Source organism: Oncorhynchus nerka, linkage group LG14 (assembly GCF_034236695.1).
Source record: "Oncorhynchus nerka isolate Pitt River linkage group LG14, Oner_Uvic_2.0, whole genome shotgun sequence".
Lineage (NCBI taxonomy): Eukaryota > Metazoa > Chordata > Actinopteri > Salmoniformes > Salmonidae > Oncorhynchus > Oncorhynchus nerka.
In genome coordinates, this window is record NC_088409.1 from 29,228,603 (window position 1) to 29,247,213 (window position 18,611).

An 18,611-nucleotide genomic window follows, 5' to 3' on the forward strand; every position below is an offset into this window, starting at 1 on the left:
ATTATGAGGTAGCATATTTTCAATGCCCTACATACACACATCAAGCAATGAAAGAATTTAACTTGTTTTTGGAACTGTGCAGCAGCTTACTCTGTTTGCTGTGCAGCAGCTCACTCTGTTTGCTGTGCAGCAGCTTACTCTGTTTACTGTGCAGCAGCTCACTCTGTTTGCTGTGCAGCTGTGCAGCTCACTCTGCTCTGTGCAGCAGCTTACTCTGTTTACTGTGCAGCAGCTCACTCTGTTTGCAGCAGCTCACTCTGTTTACTGCAGCAGCTTACTCTGTTTACTGCAGCAGCTCACTCTGTTTGCTGCAGCAGCTGCAGCAGCAGCTTACTCTGTTTGCTGTGCAGCAGCTCACTCTGTTTACTGTGCAGCAGCTTACTCTGTTTGCTGTGCAGCAGCTGACTCTGTTTGCTGTGCAGCAGCTGACTCTGTTTGCTGTGCAGCAGCTGACTCTGTTTGCTGTGCAGCAGCTGACTCTGTTTGCTGTGCAGCAGCTGACTCTGTTTGCTGTGCAGCAGCTCACTCTGTTTACTGTGCAGCAGCTCACTCTGTTTGCTGTGCAGCAGCTTACTCTGTTTGCTGTGCATCAGCTTACTCTGTTTGCTGTGCATCAGCTCACTCTGTTTGCTGTGTAGCAGCTCACTCTGTTTACTGTGCAGCAGCTTACTCTGTTTGCTGTGCAGCAGCTCACTCTGTTTGCTGTGCAGCAGCTTACTCTGTTTGCTGTGTAGCAGCTTACTCTGTTTGCTGTGCAGCAGAGGGTATCAGTGAGTTGCTCCATCAGTCTGTCCTTCTCCATTCACTTTGATGTCATTATTAGTTTATCAACAGGGCATTCTCCCTCCATATTAAGGCATACATAAGATACATATACATAAGGTACATAAGATTAACAATGGCTGTTTATCAGGAACAGTGGAAATCAACCTTTCTTATTCCAATTATCCATCCATTCTTGAGTCAGAGATGTTGTGCTTATCTTTTCTCCCAGCGTCAGGAGGACATGGTTCTCTCCCGCTCTCTCTGGCTGTACCCGAGCTCTGACATCCTTTCACTCCTTTCTTTGTACCTCTTCTTCTGTTTCACTGAATCTGAAGCCCCTTCCCAGGCTGCTCCACCTTCAAGAGAAATGTTAGATCAATAGATCAATAGATCGATATCTATCGATAGATAGAGAGAGGTTAGTGAGGGGTCAAGTGTGTGTTACAGTAAGTGGAAAAGCCCCTGTAAAATACTTTATTATGGTATAGAACAGCCCTCCACTTCCTCCCCTCTCCTCTCCGATACTCACCCTCTCCACAGGACTGGGAGGAGACGGAACAGGAGTGGAAGTTTGGCTCTGAGACAGCATCCTCACTGTTACACAGAGAACACAACAGCATTCACCACCGTCATCTTTTAACACTCTGGAAAGCTAATACTGTATACAAGGTGCTATACAAATAATGTTTACAATTAAAACATGGTACTTGTGGCCACATTTACTATTTTATGTACAGCAAGCATATTATTGTGTTACGCTAATAATAAACACACACTTTTTGAAAGTCCCATTGGGGACAGGCATGGCTGGCCTGTGAGAGATTGGGAGTGTGGGCGGTTGTCTGAACCCCCCAGAATTCTCCTCCTCACTACTAGCTAGCTCCTCCCACTGGCATCTTAAGGAGAGGAGAAGGAACACAAGAGCTGCCAATCAAATTCAATGAGGAAGTACTGTAACCAAATGAATTTTATTTAGTTGTGTAGCATTAGGTCACACACAAAGTGGTGGGGTTTCAGGTTATTGAGCAAACCATACAAACCAAAAGTGTTTATAAAAAATGTATTCAGTAAACTGTATGGCTATGGCCAGTAAACATCAGACCAAGGGAGGAACAAACAGTGAGCTAACATTTTTTACATCTCCTGAGCTTCTTTAGGATGTAGGTTACAGTACACAATTATTTTATTTGTCTATCTCCTGAGCTTCTTTAGGATGTAGGTTACAGTACACAATTATTTTATTTGTCTATCTCCTGAGCTTCTTTAGGATGTAGGTTACAGTACACAATTATTTTATTTGTCTATCTCCTGAGCTTCTTCAGGATGTAGGTTACAGTACACAATTATTTTATTTGTCTATCTCCTGAGCTTCTTTAGGATGTAGGCTACAATACACAATTATTTTATTTGTCTATCTCCTGAGCTTCTTCAGGATGTAGGCTACAGTACACAATTATTTTATTTGTCTATCTCCTGAGCTTCTTCAGGATGTAGGCTACAGTACACAATTATTTTATTTGTCTATCTCCTCAGCTTCTTTAGGATGTAGGCTACAATACACAATTATTTTATTTCTGACAGACATCTTCCATAAGTCTTAAAAGCCTAAAATGCAGTTATCCATCCACTGTAGTAGGCATTTAGAGCTCACCTGTTAGTGCTGGCAGTGTGGTGTGTGAGCGCTCTGTCTGAGGGGGTGTCACTGTGAGCCTGTGGTGGAATAAGGACACACTTTTAGCTGTCTACCGAAGCCCCAGTTATCAGTGAATATGGGTTAGACTTCTTCTTTCCATTGTGGTACTGTTACTATTAATTCTGTAGAGTGGGTATATGGGGGAACTTACAGAACGTGAGTTAGAGTGGGAGTATTTGGCCAGTATATCGGAGGGCCGTAAGGGGGCTTGTGGGGAAGGGCAGTGGGAGAAGGTGCTGTGTTTGGGAGGGAGGGGTGGAACGAGGCGAGAGCTGGGGAACTGGTACTCTTCAGACGACATCTGCATCAGAGAGAGAGAGCGAGAGAGAGAGAGAGAGAGAGAGAGAGAGAAGTTGAAAGGAGAGTCAATGCAAGAGAAAACCCCCCGAGGCAGAGACAGTAAAAGATAATCCCACCCCACCCCCACACACAACAAAACACACCCTCTTCATATAGGCCAGGTTTTTCATGACTAGCTGTACATCCTCCAGGTCATCTTCCTCTTCCTCGCTGACAGACAGGTAAGGATCCACCAGAATGGACTCTGTCCCTCTGATGTCACAGCGACAGTATGGGCAGGTGTGTCCATCCGACTTCTGCAACACATGGAATGATCACACCAGGTAAAACAGAAAAAACATGATCTACACATCTGTACTGTCTGTTAATGTGTGGAAACTCACATGTCTGTGTACGTTTGTGTATTGTTGTATCAAATCAATTCACATTTTATTTGTCACATACTTCGTAACAACAGGTATAGACTAACAGTGAAATACTTCCGGGCCCTTCCCAACAATGCAGAGAGAAAAATGATTGCTATATGTCAAAAAGATCCCTGGGATGATGCAGTAATTTGTCAAGAGCATTCCCGAGCAGATATATTTCCCATGCTGAAACTACAATACCCATAATAATGTCCTTTCTGTGTGTTATTTGCATGAAGCTACACTTACAGTAAAGCAACTGGTTTAGCATATCAAATAAAGATTGAGCATTCTACCGTAGTTCACTGGTAAAAACCGGAGTATTCTGTTCAAATCGAATCTACTGTTTCTTCTTGTCCCCTGAAGTGTGACTGTGACCGTGTGTGTCAGTGTGTGAGAGTGTGTGACCCGGTGAGGAGTGGAAACTCTAAGGGTGAGTTTCCTCAGTGTGAGTGTATCATGAGGAAGATGTACGCGTCGGCTCACACAGGAAGTCCTAACCCACATGTTAGGACATGATGGCCAATAATACTGCTCTACATGCTGCTACGCCGGTTCACCTACTGATGTGTAGTGGGCTGGCTCACTGACTGACGCACAGATGGACAGACTAGCCTACTGACAAACTGACTGACAGATTAACTGACTGACTGACTAACTAACTGACTAACTGACTGATTGACAGGTGGATGGGAAGACATTAACTGTCTGACCAAAAACCAATTCCATACAGTTAACCCAAATTGGTATGTTGATTATGTATATTAATACAAGAGGATGTGGCTGGGTGATGTCAGAGACATTGTGTGAGTGAACGATGTGTGGTTTGACTTTGAGGATTTTGTTGGTGACGTCGTCAATCACAGAGTAGGCATACCTGCCATCCTGTGAGGCAGGGTTGGCACAGCAGGTGTCCGCAGGGCTGGATGCGTGTGTCCTTGTCTCTCTCTGTACAGATCTTACACAGCTGGAAGGTACTACCCATCTCACAGTACATCTCATACTCGTCCTCTGTGACTTTGACCCTGCTTCTCTGTGCTGGTTCACACAGACTGGTGAGGTCTGGGTTCACATCACGTCCGTCAGGGTAAAGATAGCTGCAGACAAACACAACACAGAATTACACACACATTATGTAAAACGATAACAGGCTTGTGCAATTGTTGTGTGTGAGTGTTGGTCAGCAGTTTGTTCACCTGCACCCGCCCACAATTTTTAATAACCCATCAGCACTCTGTCATGGAAATATTGCAAAATTATGTTATAATGCTTTTATTGCATCAAATGATTGTTTCATTCGACAGAACAGAGTATTCTGTTAACTATTGTGTGTGTGTTCTACTGAGGATGGGCCTCTATGAGATAACACTGACAGAGGAAATGTATAATGTCTTTGGGTGATAAAACCTAAAGAGCATTCCAGAGCACGAGTTAACTTTTCTGCTCTATACCGTGCCAGGGAGAGATGGTTCCCGTTTGGAGTCTTAACCTTGTGACACATTCTATGTATCTGTTGTTCGTCATGTAGGTTGAAAGGGGGTGTATCTTGGCTATAAAAGACCTTTGTACTTTTGACTCTCAACGGATCATTAGAAATGGTGAATCGTTGACAAGTCATTGCTATTGCAAAGCTCTTATTATTAAAGATTTAGTTGAAGTAGAACTCTGACTTGTGTGATAGGTTTGTCTCTCCTCATTTGATAGTAAAGAAATGAACCACCACAACTCCTGTTCCCAAGTCAAAATGTTGCCTACATTTGGTGTATCATTTTACTGCAAGAAATGCTTAATTGTGCAGGAGTTAATATTAAGGCTATGTGAGAGGCTATAGACGTACTGTTAGTGTCCAGATTTAGTTTTCCATTCAACACATTTGAACAGTAGGCTACAGTTCCTTTGACTTGCCATGGGCCTATTTGAAGTCCCCATCTTGTGACTGTGGAATTTGTATAGAGTCTCACAATCATCACACATAAATCACATAACATCACACTGCTATCATCCTCTGTTATCACTTCACAAATCTTTCCCAAACATGACTTTTCTGGCCCTCCCTTCTCTTTATTTCCAACTCTTCATTTCACAGCTTTTCTCTAATTGAATTCAACTCTGGCATTGTCCTTTTTGCCTCCATGTATTGAAGTGAGCTTTTTCTGCCAGTTACCATAAGCGATTGGAGTGTACACTATTTAGCACTCGTACAGTTAGGCCATAAAGCTTAGGCTTATGCTCTAAAGCCATCGCATCACTGGTGTGTGTGTCAGTGGAGGCTCCTGAGGGGAGGACGGCTCATAATAATGGCCGGAACGTCGCAAATGAAATGGCATCAAACACCTGGAAACCATGGAAACCATGTGTTTGATGTATTTGATACCATTCCACTGATTACACTCCAGTCATGACCACAAGCCTGTCCTACCCAATTAAGGTTCCACCAACCTCCTGTGGTGTGTCCATGTGTGTGTTTACTCACCAGCCCTCCGTGAAGCCCTGGATGAGGGCCTGGTAGAGAGGTGTATTCTGGGGGATCGTCTGTACGATGCCACCATCACCAGTCACATGACCAATGGCCCACTGGCCCATCCGAGTGCAGCTCAGACGAAAGATGTAGCTGGACAGAGATACAGAGTTCACATGGAAACGTCTTTACTGAAGTACATACAGATTTGACCATGAAATACAGGTAACCGCCAAAATAAAGGAAACACCAACATAAAGTATCTTATCAGGGCGTTGGGCCACCACGAGCCAGAACAGCTTCAATGCATCATTGGAATAGATTCTACAAGTGTCTGGAACTCTATTGGAAGGATGCGACACCATTCTTCCATGAGAAATTCAATAATTTGGTGTTTTGTTGATGGTGGTTGAAAACGGTGCCTCAGGCGCCGCTCCAGAATCTCCCATAAGCATTCAATTAGGTTGAGATCTGGTGACTAAGAGGGCCATGGCATATGGTTTACATTGTTTTCATGCTCATCAAACCATTCAGTGACCTCTCATGCCCAGTGGGTGTCATCTTATAGCCATAGTAGCCAAAATAATGGGCAAAATAATGGCCTGCCCAGCATTTTTGTACATGACCCTAAGCATAATGGGATGCCAATTGCTTAATTAGCACAGAAACCACACCTGTGTGGAAGCACCTTCTTTCATTATACGTTGTACCCCTCATTTCCTCAAGTGTTTCCATTATTTTGGCAGTTACCTCTACTTATCTAGGTATCATTCTTTACTATCACTATAATTATAATGACAGTGTAATGACAGTGTGTCCCATTAAAAGTAATCATTGCAGATATTGTTGTAGGGTATGGTACATCTCCTCTCTTTCCTATCCCGCGGTTCCTTCCCTTCATCTACTCTCTCTCGCCACACCCCAACCCATCCACCTCCAAACAATCTCTCCTGTCCTCACCTCCCGGGCCGGTGCAGGTAGTTTTGGAGGCGGGCTTTGACCTGGTCGTAGGTGAGGAAGGCCATGTAACCGGGATGGGTCACTGCCAACTGGTTCCAGTTCCTCAGAAGAGACCTCCAGGGCTGACAGGAGAGGGGAGGACATATTTACTATCAGTTGAAATATGTGTTATTTTTTCCACTTTGGAATGTTTTGGCTTTCTTTAGACAGTAGGAGAGAAAGAATGGGATAGACGTCTTGGAAAGTGACAGAATGCATGTTCACTGAACATTATGTGAGGTGTCTAATTAACCAGGATGTAGGGCTACTTAGAACAGGGCTAACATATATGGATCACATGTACCTGGAATAGCCTGGTGAAGATGTCAAACTCGAACACTGAGATGTGGTTGTTACAGGTGAGATCTACAGTGGACTTTAGAGCCATGGACTCCATCCCCTCTTCAAAGCCATGGACCCTACGGAGATGCTGCTTAAAACTGCTCCACTGTACAATACACCTAGGAGAGAGAATGAGAGGAGGGGAGGAGAGGGAGAGAGGAGGGGAGGAGAGGGAGAGAGGAGGGGAGGAGAGGGAGAGAGGGGTGTGAGATAAAGGAAGAAGGAAAATGAGAGAGAGAAAAGAGAGTGAAAGTGAGAGGAGTGAAAACACAAGTGGAGGAACAGAATACTTTTCACAAGACTAGAAAAAAACTGCCTACACAACTGGTCAAAAGTTTTAGAACACCTACTCACTCAAGGGTTTTTCTTCATTTGTTACTATCTCCTACATTGTAGAATAACAGTGAAGACATAAAACAATGAAATAACACATGGAATCATGGGGTAAACAAAAAATCGATCTATATTTTATATTTGAGATTCTTCAAAGCCACTGTTTGCCTTGATGACATCTTTGCACACTCTTGGCATTCTCTCAATCAGCTTCATGAGGTAGTCACCTGGAATGCATTTCATTTAACAGGTGTTCCTTCTTAAAAGTTGATTTGTGGAATTTCTTTCCTTCTAAATGTGTTTGAGCCAATCAGTTGTGTTGTGACCAGGTAGGGGTGGTATACAGAAGATAGCCCTATTTGGTAAGGACCAAGTCCATATTATGGCAAGTACAGCTCAAATAAGCAAAGAGAAACGACAGTCCATCATTACTTTAAGACATGAAGGTCAGTCAATACGGAAAATTTCAAGAACTTTGAAAGTTTCTTCAAGTGCAGTCGCAAAACCCATCAAGCGCAATGATTAAACTGGCTCTCTTGAGGACCGCCACAGCAATGGAAGACCCAGAGTTACCTCTGGATAAGTTCATTAGAGTTACCAGCCTCAGAAATTGCAGCCCAAATAAATGCTTCACAGAGTTCAAGTAACAGACACATCTCGACATCAACTGTTCAGGGGAGACTGTGTGAATCAGGCCTTCATGGTCGAATTGCTGCAAAGAAATCACTACTAAAGGACACCAATAATAAGAAGAGACTTGCTTGGGCCAAGAAACATGAGAAATTGACATTAGACCGGTGGAAATGTGTCCTTCTCCTTTGGAGATTTTTAGTTCCAACCTGCCATCTCTTTGTGAGACGCGGTGCGGGTGAACGGATGATCTCTGCATGTGTATTTCCCACTGTAAAGCATGGAGGAGAAGGTGTTGTGATGTGGGGGTGCTTTGCTAGTGACAGTGTCTGTGATTTGTTTGGAATTCAAGGCACACTTAACCAGCATGGCTCCCACAGCATTCTGCAGTGATACGCCATCCCATCTGGTTTGGGATTAGTGGGACTATCATTTGTTTTTCAACAGGACAATGACCCAAAACACACCTTCAGGCTGTGTAAGGGCTATTTGACCAAGAAGGAGATGGAGGGCTGCATCAGATGACCTGACCTCCACAATCCCCCGACCTCAACCAAATTGAGATGGTTTGGGATGAGTCGGACCACAGAGTGAAGGAAAAGCAGCCAACAAGTGCTCAGCATATGTGGGAACTCCTTCAAGACTGTTGGAAAAGCATTCCAGGTGAAGCTGGTTGAGAGAATGTCAAGAGTGTGCAAAACTGTCATCAGGGCAAAGGGTGGTTATTTGAAGTATCTCAAATATAAAATATATTTAGATTTGTTTAACACTTTTTTGGTTCCTACATGATTCCATATGTGTTATTTCATAGTTTTGATGTCTTCACTATTATTCTACAATGTAGAAAATAGTCAAAATAAAGAAGAATCCTTGAATGAGTAGGTGTTCTAAAACTTTTGACCAGTAGTGTATATACAAATATACTGTTCCTATTTGTGGAATGTTCTGTCAAGCCCACGTCCCTTATTCCATTCTAGTTCCACTGTTACCCCACCCAACACTCACTTGGTTCCAAATGCTCGCCTCCAGAACTCTCCGGCCTCTGTCTTAGTCAGCCTAAAGGTGTCACCTTGAAAGCTTCCCTCGGGAAACATGGCCCGTAGCTCCCAGAGCATGTGACTGAAGAGCAGGGACAGCTTGGTCAAGTTTCTCCTGTGAATGACAGAAAATAACATTAAGCTATTCTTATCTTTTTACAATGTATCAACTAGGGTGATAAGGGTAGGCTTTCTGGTCCATAGCTTAAAATGCAACAGTGGCAGCTAGAATTAAAATAAACTTTAGATCTCATAGACATAATGGGTATTGTACCCTCTAACAAGCAGTAATGTATCCCTCTCTTTCTCTCTCTCTCAGTTCAATTCAATTTAAGGGGGTTTATTGGCATGGGAAACATATGTTAACATTGCCAAAGCAAGTGAAATAGATAATAAACAAAAGTTAAATAAACCATAACAAATTAACAGGAAACATTACACTCACAAAAGTTCCAAACGAATAAAAACATTTCAAATGTCATATTATGTCTATATACAGTGTTGTAATGATGTGCAAATAGTTAAAGTACAAAAGGGAAAATAAATAAACAGAAATGTAGGTTTTATTTACAATGGTGTTTGTTCTTCACTGGTTGCCCTTTTCTTGTGGCAACAGGTCACAAATCTTGCTGCTGTGATGGCACACTGTGGTATTTCACCCAACAGATATGAGAGTTTATCAAAATTGGATTTGTTTTAGAATTCTTTGTGGGTCTGTGTAATCTGAGGGAAAATGTGTATCTAATATGGTCATACATTTGGCAGGAGGTTAAGAAGTGCAGCTCAGTTTCCAGCTCCTTTTGTGGGCAGTGTGCACATAGCCTGTCTTCTCTTGAGAGCCATGTCTGCCTACGGTGGCCTTTCTCAATAGCAAGGCCATGTTCACTGAGTCTGTATATAGTCAAAGATTTACTTAATTGTGGGTCAGTCACAGTAGTCAGGTATTCTGCCACTGTGTACTCTCTGTTTAGGGCCAAATAGCATTCTAGTTTGCTCAGTTTTTTTGTAAATTCTTTTCAATCTGTCAAGTAATTATCTTTTTGTTTTCTCATGATTTGGTTGGGTCTAATTGTGTTGCTGTCCTGTGGCTCTGTGGGATCTGTTTGTGTTTGTGAACAGAGCCCCAGGACCAGCTTGCTTAGGGGACTCTTCTCCAGGTTCATTTCTCTGTAGGTGATGGCTTTGTTGTGGAAGGTTTAGGAATCGCTTCGTTTTAGGTGGTTGCAGAATTTAACGTCTCTTTTCTGGATTTTGATCATTAGCGGGTATTGGCCTATTTCATGCCTTATTTGGTGTTTTACTTTGTACACTGATGACATTTTTGCAGAATTCTGAATACAGAGTCTCAATTTGGTGATTGTCCCATTTTGTGAATTCTTGGTTGGTTGCACTGAACAAATATTCTTAGCCAGATCCTAATTGGTATGTCAAATTTTATGTTCCTTTTGATGGCATAGAAGGCCCTTCTTGCCTTGTCTCTCAGATCGTTCACAGCTTTGTGGAAGTTACCTGTGGCGCTGATGTTTAGGCTGAGGTATGTATTGTTACCTGTGGTGCTGATGTTTAGGCTGAGGTATGTATATTTTTTGTGTGCTGTAGGGCAACAGTGTCTAGATGGAATTTGTATTTGTGGTCCTGACAACTGGACCTTTTTTGGAACACCATTACCTTTGTCTTACTGAGATTTACTGTCAGAGCCCAGGTCTAAAACAAGGACATTTCTAAGTGACCCCAAACTTTTGAACGGTAGTGTATATGTTTTGCTGTTTGTTCTTTGTTATAGAGCCAAAAAGATTGGAGAAGTGGTTCATCCATACATCTTCATTTTGGATAGATAACTCTTTGTGTTGTTGTTCGTTCAGAGTTTTCCAATTTTCCCAGAAGTGGTTAGCTTCTATGGATTCTTCAATTACTTTGAGCTGATTTCTGACTTGGCTGTTCCTTTCTCCGTAACGTATTTCTGTATTGCTCTCTCTCTCTCTCTCTCTCTCACACACACACACACACACACACACACACACACACACACACACACACACACACACACACACACACACACACACACACACACACACACACAGGTACACTCATGCTTGTACAAACAGGATGTCACAGTCTAGGTCTTCCTGTCCTTGTTCGTTTTGTGCCGCAGAAACAGAATTTTCCGTTAGCAACTTGACCAACCAACAAGACACTCAAAGGTTACTGTGTGGCTCTTCTCTTAGTGTGTGTCTATTATCAGCCTGCCAGGGACAGGAAAGATCCGGCCACAAACCTCTTACTGTGTGTTCCACTCACCGTCTCAACCATTCTCTCATCTCTCTGGTTGTACGGGCAGTTGAGAGCAGGACTGAAGTTTCCATCCTTACCTAACCTGGTTGACCATGTTCATTTCTTAATTTCCACCTCACTCATTCACTACATCCTGTCTACAGTTGAGCTCAATGGTGTGTGTAAAGCATAGCAACTTCTTATTTGAAAAAAAGAGCTTGCATGGCATTGATACTGTACGCGTGATAGTACTATGTGCCTGCCACTCACTGAAGACCAACAAGGCAACAGTACATGTGGCATAGTTACCAGTTTTTGCAATATACTATTATCACTAATGTAATATACAATATCTACCTTATAGCTGTTACTTATTGCTGCAACAACTGTGGTTAATTGGAATTGCACCTGCAGGGACCCTGCCATTGAATTTAGCTTTAAAGCAAACTACGGCATTTTACCCAGGCGTGGGCCGTGTGTAAGAACGTATAAGAACAGAGAAACGTCTATGTTTGTTTCTGTGTTGCTTTCTACGAACAGAGAAGGGTTTGAAGGAGAGTGTGGGCGAGTAGGTGTCAATGTTTGTTTCATTGTATGTGGGTGTTATTAATATAAACTAACAATAATCTGCCTCTCTCAGTTGTTAATTTACATTTTTGTTATGACAAGGCATAATGCAAATTGATGTGATTTCATGATACACACATTCTGTAGATTCAGAGAGCAAAATACGGACGACAAGGAGCGAAGGGAATAACAGTTGTGTTAAGACTTGCCAGTCCTGCTGTACTGCATTGCACTGAACATGCATCTGTAGCCAAGCCCTGCTCTTCTTACCATTAGTGAAACTACACATAGCTCATAGCTTTTTCTTGACTTCACAGATAATACAGACCTTTTTGTATTATTGTAAAAATGTTGTGTGTTTAGCGGTAGATATATAATTGAGAAATGTTTGTTTAATTTTGTACTTTGAGTAATTAACAAATGTAAGAAACAGTGCAGTGTGCAGTGTTGGAGAGTAGTGAACTCCATGTGGTTCAACTAGTAATTCAACTACATTTAGCAGTAGCTTGGTGGTAGTTGAACCCAATTCAAATATTGGTAGTGTTTTTAGTAATTAATTACTTTTTTGTAATGTTGTGATGTAGCTAACTATTGGGACTAGACACTTTTTATTTGGAAAAAAATAAACATATATATATATATAGGTGTAGCAGAAAAAAGGAAATTTCCTTCCTTTTTTGGCATCAGACCTGCCTAATTCCCACTTGAAACATAGTTTTGTGTTTAATAGCCTTAATAACTCATTCTGTTAACATATGACCCCAAAGTGATCTTGTCTTGCAATTTGTAGTCTATGACATTTCAGAATTAAATATTAGAATTGTACACTGAGTGTACAAAACATTTAGCTCTGACCAGGTGAATCCAGGTGAAAGCTATGATCCCTTATTGATGTCACCTGTTAAATCCACTTCAGTGTAGATGAAGAGGAGACAGGTTACAGAAGGATATTTAAGCCTTGAGACAATTGAGACATGGATTGTGTATGTGCCATTCAAAGGGTGAATGGGCAAGACAAAATATTTTAGTGTTTTTGAACGGGGTATGGTAGTAGGTGCCAGGCGCACCGCTTTGAGTGTGTCAAGAACTGCAACGCTGCTGAGTTTTTCATGCTCAACAGTTTCCTATGTGTATCAAAAATGGTCCACCACCCAAAATACATCCAGCCAACTTGTCACAACTGTGGGAAGCATTGGAGTCAATATGGGCCAGCATCCTGTGGAAAGCTTTCGACACCCTGTAGAGTCCATGCCCCAAAGAATTGAGGCTGTTCTGAGTAACACCTTCCTTCAATATTAGGAAGGTGTTAGGAAGGTGTTCCTAATGTTTTGTACATTGTGTCTATATTGGGAAATATTTCATAGTTTAGAATTGCTAGACAAAGTTATCGGTATGGGCTAAAAGTCTTGTTTTGTCCTGACACAGTATGGTCATCTGACATTGCCAAAAGAGCTTGGCAGGCTTTATATAAAAGTATTGTGGAGTGTGTTTAAGATTTTTGTTTGGGGTTACAGACTATCCTACAGTGAGGGGAAAAAGTATTTGATCCCCTGCTGATTTTGTATGTTTGCCCACTGACAAAGAAATGATCAGTCTATAATTTTAATGCTAGGTTTATTTGAACAGTGAGAGACAGATAAACAACAAAAAAATCCAGAAAAACGCATGTCAAAAATGTTATAAATTGATTTGCATTTTAATGGGGAAATATGTATTTTACCCCCTCTCAATCAGAAAGATTTCTGGCTCCCAGGTGTCTTTTATACAGGTAATGAGCTGAGATTAGGAGCACACTCTTAAAGGGAGTGCTCCTAATCTCAGTTTGTTACCTGTATAAAAGATACCTGTCCACAGAAGCAATCAATAAATCAGATTCCAAACTCTCCACCATGGCCAATACCAAAGAGCTCTCCAAGGATGTCAGGGACAAGATTGTAGACCAACACAAGGCTGGATTGGGCTACAAGACCATCGCCAAGCAGCTTGGTGAGAAGGTGACAACAGTTGGTGTGATTATTTGCAAATGGAAGAAACACAAAAGAACTGTTAATCTCCCTCGGCCTGGGGCTCCATGCAAGATCTCACCTCGTGGAGTTGCAATGATCATGAGAACAGTGAGGAATCAGCCCAGAACTACGCGGGAGGATCTTGTCAATGATCTCAAGGCAGCTGGGACCATAGTCACCAAGAAAACAATTGGTAACATACTACGCCGTGAAGGACTGAAATCCTGCAGCGCCTGCAACATCCCCCTGCTCAAGAAAGCACATATAGATTCTCGTCTGAAGTTTGCTGAACATCTGAATGATTCAGATGACAACTGGGTGAAAGTGTTATGGTCAGATGAGACCAAAATGGAGGTCTTTGGCATCAACTCAACTGTTTGGAGGAGGAGGAATGCTGCCTATGACCCCAAGAACACCATCCCCACTGTCAAACATGGAGGTTTGACAGTGGGGACAGGACAACTAAGGGGACAGGACAACTTCACCGCATCAAAGGGACGATGGACAGGGCCATGTACCGTCAAATCTTGGGTGAGAACCTCCTTCCCTCAGCCAGGGCATTGAAAATGGGTCGTGGATGGGTATTTCAGCATGACAATGACCCAAAACACATGGCCAAGGCAACAAAGGAGTAGCTCAAGAAGAAGGACATTAAGGTCCTGGAGTGGCCTAGCCAGTCTCCAGACCTTAATCCCATAGGAAATCTGTGGAGGGAGCTGAAGGTTCGAGTTGCCAAACATCAGCCTCAAAACCTTAATGACTTGGAGAAGATCTGCAAAGAGGAGTGGGACAAAATCCCTCCTGAGATGTGTGCAAACCTAGTGGCCAACTACAAGAAACGTCTGACCTCTGTGATTGCCAACAAGGGTTTTGCCACCAAGTACTAAGTAATGTTTTGCAGAGGGGTCAAATACTTATTTCCCTCATTAAAATGCAAATCAATTTATAAAAAATGTTGACATGCGTTTTTCTGGATATTTTGTTTGTTATTCTGTCTCTCACTGTTCAAATAAACCTGCCATTAAAATTGTAGACTGGTCATTTCTTTGTCAGTGGGCAAACGTACAAAATCAGCAGGGGATCAAATACTTTTTTCCCTCACTGTATATAGTCATTTACTTGCGATTATCACTGACAAATCTAATAAACATTAAAACAAAAATGGTTCTCAGGCTTGGCAATAGGGTTATTTTGTTATCTAGCACAGGTCTATCTGATAGTCACATCATTGTGGCGAGCATCATGTCTCTCAGCCTGGACTGAACTCTCCCCCTGGCTCCTCACATGGCACGAACGTATGCAGCCTGTCTGCTAGACTATACACTACAGACAGAATATCACTGTAAACTTGGTCCAGCATCCCATTGAAACGCTTTCGACCCCTTGTAGAGTCCATTACCCGACGAATTGAGGCTGTTCTGAGGGCAAAGGGGGTGCAAGTTAATTAATATTTGGAAAGTGTTCCTAATGTTTTATACACTGTAGTAAACTATATTTTCTTAAGGGTAGCTTTAGTGTTGCTCAACTTCTTTCAGTGTAAAGTAATCGGTAGCTTGGTAAACTATATTTTTAGAGTAGCTTCCCCAACACTGACAAAACGTATGGTAATTGGATTAAGCTCCAAATCCTAACTGGAGACACATGCAGGTAACTTTTTGAGCCGTTTGAGTTTTTACAAAGATATCGTTCAGAACCAAATATATCAAGTTATGTCCCAACCCTTGTTGTTCTCTCTCACCTGTAGCTGGACATCTCCTCGAACATCTTATCGCGCCCCTCTTTAAACAGCAGCACGGCCCGCTTAGTCTTATCCAGCAGGTGTCTTGCATGGATCCTCAGGTACTCCCCCTCGTCCCCCCGGGGGGCCTGCCCCCCAGCTGCAGGCCCCCTGTACGGCTCCCACACCTGGGTGAGCAGCGTGGCTGTCTCTGAGACCACATCGGGGAGGTACGGGGGGCTGTTCCTCAGGCCCAGCCTGGGGTTGGTACACAGCCGATGCAGCTTCTCCAGCCTCTTCAGGGCCTTGTCCACCTGCCGCCGGTCAGAGGCACTGGGCGGCTGGGAGGTGGATTTCAGGCTCCGGTCAGAGGCACTGGGCGGCTGGGAGGTGGATTTCAGGCTCCGGTCAGATCCTAGCCCGTTCCCTCCCGTGGCCATTGTCCTGAGGAGGGATTCCTGGTTGTGGTGTGTTAGTCCGAGTGGGATCAGTTCAGCGCAGCCCTATCTATGACAGTTGAATGAGGGAGTGGTCTAGATGTCTGGCATGTATGGCATGGACGGTTTGGTAAATGTCATTCTATCTTTATGGTTGACAGCTTTGGTTGAAAAGAGCACACTTTATACAATATATCTTCACCAGTGTTCCTCAGTAATCCAAAGAATAATCCAATGAAATCAGGTAACCCAGATAGGGGCAGAGCGCCAGAATATACCATAGTCCAACAGGAATGAAGACAACTGCTGTGGTTTAGAAAGAGTGGAGGGGAAACGTCTTGTCCAGAAAAGCACAAACAAATAATCTCTCAAAACTGTTTACAAACAATCTCTCAAAAATGTTTGTTTTCAAGCCTACATTCATCAAGTCCTCAATTCATAAATCCTCAATTTCTTTGGTCAGTTTTCCAGAAGTAGCCAAGATTTTTTAGGAACAGTCTCTTTCCAGGTCATTTTGTAAAGAGTAAGTGTAAAGAGGAAACTCTGAAAGAGAGAGAGAGCAAGGGAGGGCAGAACAAGACAGACAAATAACCACTCACCCTTCCTAAACAATCTCAACCCCTCTCCTGCCCTGTTCTCTCCTCCCCTTCAATCTCAACCCCTCTCCTGCCCTGTTCTCTCCTCCCCTTCAATCTCAACCCCTCTCCTGCCCTGTTCTCTCCTCCCCTTCAATCTCAACCCCTCTCCTGCCCTGTTCTCTCCTCCCCTTCTTACTCAACCCCTCTCCTGCCCTGTTCTCTCCTCCCCTTCTTACTCAACCCCTCTCCTGCCCTGTTCTCTCCTCCCCTTCTTACTCAACCCCTCTCCTGCCCTGTTCTCTCCTCCCCTTCAATCTCAACCCCTCTCCTGCCCTGTTCTCTCCTCCCCTTCAATCTCAACCCCTCTCCTGCCCTGTTCTCTCCACCCCTTCTTAGGCAACATTTTACGCTCTCGTGCCCAGGCACTATCTCTCCCCCCAAGTGGCGTAACGCTCTCTGATTTCATCTACAACATACAAATGGTGTCTCAGATATAGACCCCAGGCTCTCTTTGCAGCACAACGGAAACATTTTTTATGTCTCAGTCTGACTCTGGCTGGTCCCTCTCTCTCTCTCTCTCTCTCTCTCTCTCTCTCTCTGTTTTGTGTCACTTTCTCATGCTCTCGCTCTCTCTTTCTTTGATGTTCTTCCGGGTTTGCAGCCAGATGAACAGGTTTGTTGTCTTTGTGTGTGAAGGTGGAGTGAGGCTGAGATAGGTTTGGGCTTAGAGGTAATCGATTACTAAGAAAGTATGGGGGAAGAGGAAACAGGGGATACCCACAAGGAGAGTGTGTCGTGTAGAGGGTGGTAAGAAAGAGAGATAGTAGAGAGAGAAGAGAAAAAGAGAGTATAGAGAGAGAGAGTAGTGGAAACGTATAGTGATTAGCTGTCACAAAGATGAAGAGCACTGTGCTACAGCATGTATGTGAAGTCATTGCACTGCAGGTCAAGGCCCAGTGATGTTTAATGTGTAAAGCAGCTCTCAACTGCTGTCTTCCCTTTGTGAGACCGTGGGACCAAGCAGAAAATACATGGCATTTAACTGTTAGCACCATATTCTTCTCTGTTGTAACGTTTGAAAAGGGAAACGACCTAGAGAGAACAGTAAATGCCATCCCAATTGGATAAAGTTGGAGGTGTCTAAAAACTGCCACAGACTCATGAATACATCTTTTCTATTCATTTTTGTATCAAGTTTTTATATATTTTTTGGTTGACAGGACAAAAAACACAAATCAACAGACAGTACACAATTACACACTGTCAAGTGTTGTAGTCCATATTTTAATATTGTCTGATTTTTTACAGTTCAAGTTGAGCTCATGAATAACTTCAATAAGTTCACAGTCCCCAAATCCAGAACAAATTCAAGAAAGCGTACAGTATTATATAGAGCCATTATTGCATGGAACTCCGTTCCATCTCATATTGTTCAAGTGAACAGCAAACCTGGTTTAAAAAAGCAGATAAAGCAACACATCAGGGCACAACGCCTCTCCCTTATTTGACCTAGATAGTTTGTGTATATGTATTGATATGTAGGCTACGTGTGCCTTTTGTAAAAAATAAAAACGTTTTTATGTAGTAATGTCCTTGAGCTGTTGTCTATTAAAGTTCTGTATTATGTCATGTTTCATGCTTTGTGTTGGACCCCAGGAAGAGTAGCTGCTGCTTTTGCAACAGCTAATAGGGATCCTAATAAAATACAAATACCAAAATACCATGAATAAGGAAATCCATTGCAGAGTGTGTGAGGCTTGCCATCGTAAGGCAACCATTCTCTTGGCAGCTGTTAGGCATGGTTGTTAGGTTTAGTGTAGAGTGATCATTATGCAGTAGCACATTGGAAAGACATGGGCTGTGTTAAGATAAAATGCTTGATAATGATGAAGCCAAGTCACAGTTTTCCAAATGAAGAAAACCACTATGCACCTTTCCTGTATGATTGGGTCTCTACTGCCAACAAGTGGCAGAGACTGGAACTGCATTGGCCTGGTAGAATTCTTTATAACCAGGCTATACTTACATTATCCACATGATGGAGACACTGGCAACAAGTTCACAGTCCGAG

General features: G+C 42.9%; 1 protein-coding gene across 1 annotated transcript; it reads right to left on the minus strand.

The window, feature by feature from the left end:
- Nucleotides 1-785: 785 nt before the first annotated feature.
- On the minus strand, nucleotides 786-16,613 carry LOC115140835 (E3 ubiquitin-protein ligase CBL-like). Its single transcript, XM_029679244.2, has 10 exons — nucleotides 15,547-16,613; nucleotides 8,933-9,079; nucleotides 6,927-7,083; nucleotides 6,584-6,705; nucleotides 5,639-5,776; nucleotides 4,043-4,262; nucleotides 2,902-3,054; nucleotides 2,610-2,759; nucleotides 2,417-2,475; nucleotides 786-1,661 (listed from the first exon to the last, which is right to left on the minus strand). The coding sequence occupies exons 1-10, from the start codon at nucleotides 15,963-15,965 to the stop codon at nucleotides 1,511-1,513; spliced, it is 1,716 nt and encodes a 571-aa protein (XP_029535104.1). The 5' UTR covers nucleotides 15,966-16,613; the 3' UTR covers nucleotides 786-1,510.
- Between the last annotated feature and the right edge of the window lie 1,998 nt (nucleotides 16,614-18,611).